We start from the raw sequence: 6,943 nt of genomic DNA on the forward strand, positions 1-6,943 counted from the left end.
AAGGTGCAACCCTTAGCTCAAGTATCAAAATATGTCAGAGATCTTTACACCCTAAGAGTATCATATTTCAAAAGAACAACATCAACTAAACGAAGGAAAGAAAAAAAAAACAAAAAGGTTTAATAAGGGAAAACAATAGATTACCTTCATAGCATAAAATTGTCCATCAACAGAGGTTTGATTTAAAATCTGTTGTAAATGTAAAAAAAAAAGTTATTGGATGCTTTTGAGGGATACATTTAAAAGGATCTTGCTAGGTATTGTAAATGTGAGTAACACACTTACTACTTGGCTAGCTACAGATCAAATATTCACTGGTCAACAACATACTCATTGATCATCTTAATTATTATCATCTTCATCCTGAAAATCAGACAAAAATAAACAAAGTTGACATTAGACACCATGGGATATTTTGACTAAGCAATAGTTATAAATGTGTACACTTGCTAGGCCTAGAATATAAGAGATAGAGAGAAAGAGAAGCAAAAGAAGTGGCTTTAGCTCTCCACAAATAAGTTGGTTAGTTACTTCCACTGGAACTTGTCTGCAAATCGTTTAAAGCATGCTAATCCTCTTAACAGCTGAAGTGAACACGGATAGCTTGTGATCAGCTGTGTGAAAGAAAAGTAAGAAAAACTACTTTAGAAGCACAATACGAAACCGCATTTGAAGAGAGAATTTTCTTAAAAAGCCTTTGAGTCCATAGTTGTCTTCAAAATTCTCACGTGAATGGAAGCTGAACCTGTCTTCGTCAATCTCCATTCGGTTATCTTGAAGCTCCGAAAGGATAGAGTTGTGCGTGAGACAAATGTTTAAAGCAATAAAATAAATCAACACATCAGTTCATGTTTAGTTAATGGGAACAAATCAATGAAATCTAAAGCAATAAAATAAATCAACACATAAGTTCATGTCTAACCTGTTCCTCAATAAGCAGGAGCACTAAACCAATTAAAAATGCTCCCTTGCCGTCTACCTCGCTTCCCATAAATGAGTTTAGCCTCCGATTGTCCCAATCTGGGACCGACCTCGTTGAAGAACATAACATAGCTGTCAGTGCCTTGCCGGTTGATCTGGACGTTTGATTTGCAGTCGCGGAGGAGGCAACGGTCTTGTTGATGGTCTTGCGGTCGCTGGAAATTGAAGAGTGGATTTATGGTAACGGCGAAGTGCTGGAATTTGATCATTGATGACCTAAGAGGAGTCGGGGAAGAAAAACTTCAAGTTTCAGACAGGGGTGATGGGCTTGAATTGAGTCATTTAACAAAGCCCACAGTAAAGACCCGTTTCGGTGAACGAAAGCATGAATGACGTGCCAAAACGGAGCTCTATAATTGGATGATTTATTAGTCCTACGTGGATGCTCTGAGCTTCGAGATTATTCTACTTTTAGTATTGTATAGATTTTTAAAGTTTCATCAAAATCACCCAATTAACTTTAAAACTCACCTAAAGCCCACTAAAAGTAAAACACCCCAAAGTCTTGTAAAACACCTCATTGTTTAAAGAATCCATTCAAACCTATTAAAGGAATCCTAATTACAGTTATATTCAATTTCACTAAACTTTCTCCAAACCAATAACACCCTCTAAGAAAACCCTATGTGCTTGAGAGATTCATGATTCGTCAAATCATTAATCATTGTGTTTATAACTCTCCTTGATTGGTATTGTACATTTTGGTATCAGATTCGGTAATGGAAAAGTTCAGTGTTCTCTCAGGGATTAAGATATGAAATCCGATGTTACCCTCGTAAGTGTCACAATCAGTTTATGTATCCTCTGTATATTAAAACACAAATCACATAGCCAATCAAATTCTGTCACATAATTTATATTTACAAAATTAAAAAAATCAATTAAACAAAACAATGGTTTGGAAAAGGAAAAAAGACTAGCAATCGTTTCTTTTCCAAACTGCCCACAATCCACGATCTTCCTTCTTCTTCTACAAACTTTTTTTTCCTGTTCTTATATATCGCGAATTTGATAGACAAATGGCAGCCGGCCGGCCCTCAGAGTTCGGGGACCTTTGACCATTTAATAAAAATTCAAAAGTTTGGGGGTCTAATTTTTTTTTTTTTCGGGAGCTTATTTACATATAAAAATTTTCAAAAAATTTGGAGGCCTGAGGCGAATGTTTCATTAGGCTTTGACCCGGACCGGCCCTGAGCCGAACTCTCAACTGATCGAATGTTGATTAGAAAAAGGTTACACTCTTTCAATCTTAATACCTAAATTAATTCTCTTCTAAAGCTCTTTCCCATCTTTGGACACCAAATTCAGAAACGGATTCAAGTTAGGATGTCGAAGCTGGTTCAGTACGAAAAGCATGAGCGTAAACGATTCATTAAGTGGTTTTCTTAGCGGAATTTTTAAGAGTTCTGATTATGGAGACTTGACGAGGTAACAATAAGCAGCAATCGTCGCCTGTGCTAATCTCTTGGAGACATAGATGTCGTCTCTTTCTGATTCAGGTTTACAAGGGAGGACATGCGTTAAAGCAACGAGTTAACAAGTTCAACAAGGATTTGTTAAATTCTTTCTCTGAGCATTAGTTTTGTTTGACACTAGATTATTTTGTTTTAACTATTTGATTTCTAATTTCAGGAAGTGTTTGTTGTTGGGAGAGAAGCTTCCAAGAGAGTTCTTGAACTCTGACATTTCGACGTGCAATTGATAGGTAACGGACAATTTTTGTGGACATTTACATTTTTTTTGAGTAAACTTTGTAGATATTAACTGTATTTCATCTATGGAAACAGATGAACAATCTTATTCACAATCAAATATCTATTCCTGCTCCCTCTGTGTTCCATGGGATCGATAGAGAGATGAAAAACATAATCTCAGCTAGGAGACAGATTAAGGCTTTCTCCTGCTTATGGTTATGTGGATACGTTAAGCTAGTGTTTATAGGTTTAAAATGGTGATCCATCTTGTTTTTATTTTTTTTTGTCAAGATGACTCAAACTTAAATTTTTTTGTAAAATCTTTTATTCATTTTTATGATATTTACAATTTAGCAAAAAAAAAATTTGTAGATATTATATTCACTATAAGACAAAAACATGAAGTAAACGAGAAAAAAATCAAACTAATATTTATATCCACTAAACTAACTAATTTAATTTTATGTGTCAGTGTTTAATCAGTACTAAGTGTGTCAATGGTTTGTTAATGTATACACATTTACTTATGATAAATCAGAGTTATTTTATACATGCAATTTTAATTACATAGAACTGAAACTTGGTCTTATTTGCAAGCAAAAATATATCCGGACGTAGTACAAGATCAATACTAGTAAAGTTATAAACCAAGAGCATAGCTGACTTTTCCTTATAAGTAAGGTTAACATCGTCATTTAATTTCTGAACCTATAATTTCCGATGTCTTGATATGAAAGAAAAGAACCACTAAAAGGTGTTGGAGAAATACATTTTCCGTTCGTAAAATTTTGTATATGGAGTTGTATATTTTTCCGTTATAAGAACAGAACATGATATGATCAGGAGCCTTAGGCCATCATCAGTGGTACAAACTCTTGCAAGGTTTCTCAGCATATATTATAGCATTTAAAAATCAATAACCAATAAGAAAAATAACTATTGATTCAAGAGTTTCTTAAAAATAACATGTTTAAGGTACATGCTCTTTTTTTCACTTTTCATATTTATTTTATTTACAAGAAATTCTTGTAGATGTCCTCCACTGCTGCTGCCCTGGTCCTGGTCCTACACCTTCACATCCTTCACCATATAATGATACATCTACATCTTCTGCATGTCTCTTCTTTCCTTAATATTCTTTTTTTTTTCAAAGAAAACAAAATATCAAGGAAAGAAGAGAAGATAGATAACTGAGGGTTGACGAAGAAGACGGACTTGTACTAGTTGACCAATGTCTAATGGTTTTTCTATTCAATAATCATATAATTAATCAAATATAGCCTGAATTTATATACCATTTCTTCAGATTTTTAAGATTCCTTGAACCTACCAACCGTTGTAATCTTTGTATACAAATACAACCAAAACTAAAAAAGAAGTTACTATCAAACGTAGCCGTTGGGTTGGGGTACTTGAACGTCGTCCTTGCGTTACCACTGAAATGGTCCTGTCTGTATAGCTGGATTAGAAAGTGTCTGCGAGTAAAGACGGAAACATCTCCTATAAGAAATCAAACACCTCAAGGGAGATGAGAAAACACTCCAAAATAAGAAGAAGAAAAAGAAAGAAAGAGAGAAGAATGATGAACAAGGTGCATGGTCTGTTTTTGGTGGCTATTTTCATTATTGCTTCTACAAAGCTGGTTATCGGTCAATCTTTGCGAAGTTGCCAAACTAGATGTGGCAACGTCTCAATCGAGTACCCTTTTGGCATTTCTACTGGTTGTTACTATGCCGTACATGCTAGCTTCAACCTCACCTGTAATGAAACAACAAAAGAGCTATTCTCTGGCAAACTGCAAGTGATCAACATTTCTCACAGTGGCGAGCTGCGCATCCTCAAATCAAGATCCTACACTTGCTACAACAGCACAGATCTGACTGAGGGAACTTTCTACACCACAACTCTGCGTAACTTTACTCTTTCCAACAAAAACAGGTTCACTGCCGTGGGTTGTAACACTTACGCGGTCATGACCACAACTATTGGAGATCGAAGCTACTCAACTGGATGCTTGTCGTTATGCGATTCCACTCCAAAAGAAAACGGGGTGTGTTCTGGTGAAGGCTGCTGCTACACCCCCGTCCCTAAGAGGCGCAAACGTTTCAGAATCAGATCAAGACGCTTTGACGGGGAGACGTCTGTTAGTGAATTTAATCCTTGCTTCTATGCCTTTCTTGTCGAAGAAGGTATGTTTAGCTTCTCTCCTTCCCAAGATCTTCAGAATCTGCGGAATGTCACGGAGTTCCCTGTGGTACTGGATTGGTCTATCGGAAGCCGTACATGCGAGCAACTCGGAAACACAAGCATATGCGGTCAGAACAGCCTATGTTTGGACTCTACTACAAGAACCGGGTATAACTGCAAATGTAAAGCCGGTTACGATGGGAATCCATACCTTCCAGACGGCTGTCAAGGTACTATGTTTTAACATCTTTCTTCTTTTGTGTGTTTATGGTTTTCCTCACACATTTCTTGTTGCCTTGGGACAGACATAAATGAGTGTACTACTAGTAGTAGTATTCATAAACACAACTGTTCAGGTTCCAGCAGCTGTGAAAACATGATGGGGCACTTCCTTTGTCGTTGCCCATCTGGCTTTGACTTGAATGCCACCAACAATAGCTGCATGCGTAAACACAAGCCTGAATACTATGGATGGACTCAAATTCTTCTTGGTTAGCCTCCCTCAATTGTTCTTAATTTTTTTTCTTTTTTTTGAATTAAGACGACTCTCTAATCATTCATGGGTGATGTGATCAGGAACAACCGTCGGCTTCTTGGCCATCCTGCTTGTCGTTATCTGTGTACAACAGAAAATGAAGCACATGAAAAGCATTGAGCTCCGGAAACAATTCTTTGAGCAAAACGGTGGGGGCATGTTGAGGCAGCGACTCTCAGGAGCAGGGCCATCAAACGTTGATGTCAAAATCTTTACTGAGGAAGGCATGAAAAAAGCAACTAATGGTTATGAAGAAAGTAGAATCCTGGGCCAGGGAGGACAGGGAACAGTCTACAAAGGGATATTACCGGACAGCTCAGTAGTTGCTATAAAGAAATCTCGGCTTGGAGACAGCAGCCAAGTAGAACAGTTCATCAACGAAGTGCTGGTGCTTTCACAGATCAACCATAGGAACTGTTAGTAATTAAAGAACATAGTGAAGAACAAGAGAGAGAGAGAGAGAGAGAGTAAAGAAAGATAATCTTATTCACTTGATTAATTTGCTTATGAAAACATCTCATATATATAGTGGTTACAAGTATGGTAAATGGTAGATGAGATATGATAAACTAATAACCCATTGTTTTGAGACCTTAACCCACCATGCATGCTTGTCCCTTGTAGTGGCATCTCCATTGTCTTGAGACCTTAACCCACCATCTTGTTTCTTATTGCTTCATTTTTACACTCCCCCTCAAGCTTGACCATAGGAACTGGTCAAGCTTGGAAACCATGAAGCATTCCCTCATTAAAACCTTTAGCTTGGAAAAACCTCATGGGATAAAAACCAAGCCAAGGAAAAAGAGTAGAACACTTCATGACTAAGAGGATCAGTGTGATGAAAAATCTACGAGTCCTAACTTGGAATGTATGAACTCGCAAACCTTGGTGCTTGCAGCCTTGGTGAAGATATCAGCTAGTTGATCCTCACTTCTTGTATAGCAGGGTAAGATGATCCTTTGTTCCACTGCTTGCCTAACTTTATGACAATCCACCTCAATGTGTTTAGTCCTCTCATGGAACACATTGTTGGAGGCTATGTGTATTGCCGCTTGATTATCACAATGCATGGTGATTGGAGTTGATGTCTCTATACCAAAGTCTTGAAGTAGGTTTCTGATCCAAATCAACTCACTAGTGAGCTTCCTCATTGCCCTATATTCAGCTTCAGCACTTGAGCATGACACTATCTTCTGTTTCTTGCTCTTCCAAGTGACAAGATTGCCTCCAATGAATGTACAATAACCGGTAGTGGATCTCCTATCCACTCTGTCTCCTGCCCAATCAGCATCACAATACCCAACTATCTCTGTATTTTTGTTGCATCCCATCCACACTCCTTGCCCTGGCGCCTCTCTTAGGTATCTTAGGATCCTTTCAACCATGTTCCAATGGTGTATCTTGGGAGCTTGCATATTCTGGCTTACTTGGTTAACTGCAAAGCATACATCAGGCCTGGTGATGGTGAGGTATATCAGCTTTCCTACAATTCTTCTATAGTGTTTAACGTCAGTATAGGGCTTGTCTTCAATCTCCCCCTCACGCA

At 37.7% G+C, this 6,943-nt stretch overlaps 1 protein-coding gene across 1 annotated transcript in view; it reads left to right on the forward strand.

The window, feature by feature from the left end:
• The first annotated feature begins 4,131 nt into the window (after window positions 1-4,131).
• Window positions 4,132-6,943, forward strand: part of LOC106343375 (wall-associated receptor kinase 2-like) — a 6,342-nt gene continuing 3,530 nt past the window's right edge. The window contains exons 1-3 of the mRNA XM_013782555.1: window positions 4,132-5,092; window positions 5,168-5,353; window positions 5,439-5,808. Of these exons, the coding sequence (XP_013638009.1) occupies window positions 4,204-5,092; window positions 5,168-5,353; window positions 5,439-5,808 (1,445 nt within the window). The 5' untranslated portion in view covers window positions 4,132-4,203. The remainder of the gene's footprint in view (window positions 5,093-5,167; window positions 5,354-5,438; window positions 5,809-6,943) is intronic.

This window comes from Brassica oleracea, chromosome C5 (genome assembly GCF_000695525.1).
Source record: "Brassica oleracea var. oleracea cultivar TO1000 chromosome C5, BOL, whole genome shotgun sequence".
Lineage (NCBI taxonomy): Eukaryota > Viridiplantae > Streptophyta > Magnoliopsida > Brassicales > Brassicaceae > Brassica > Brassica oleracea.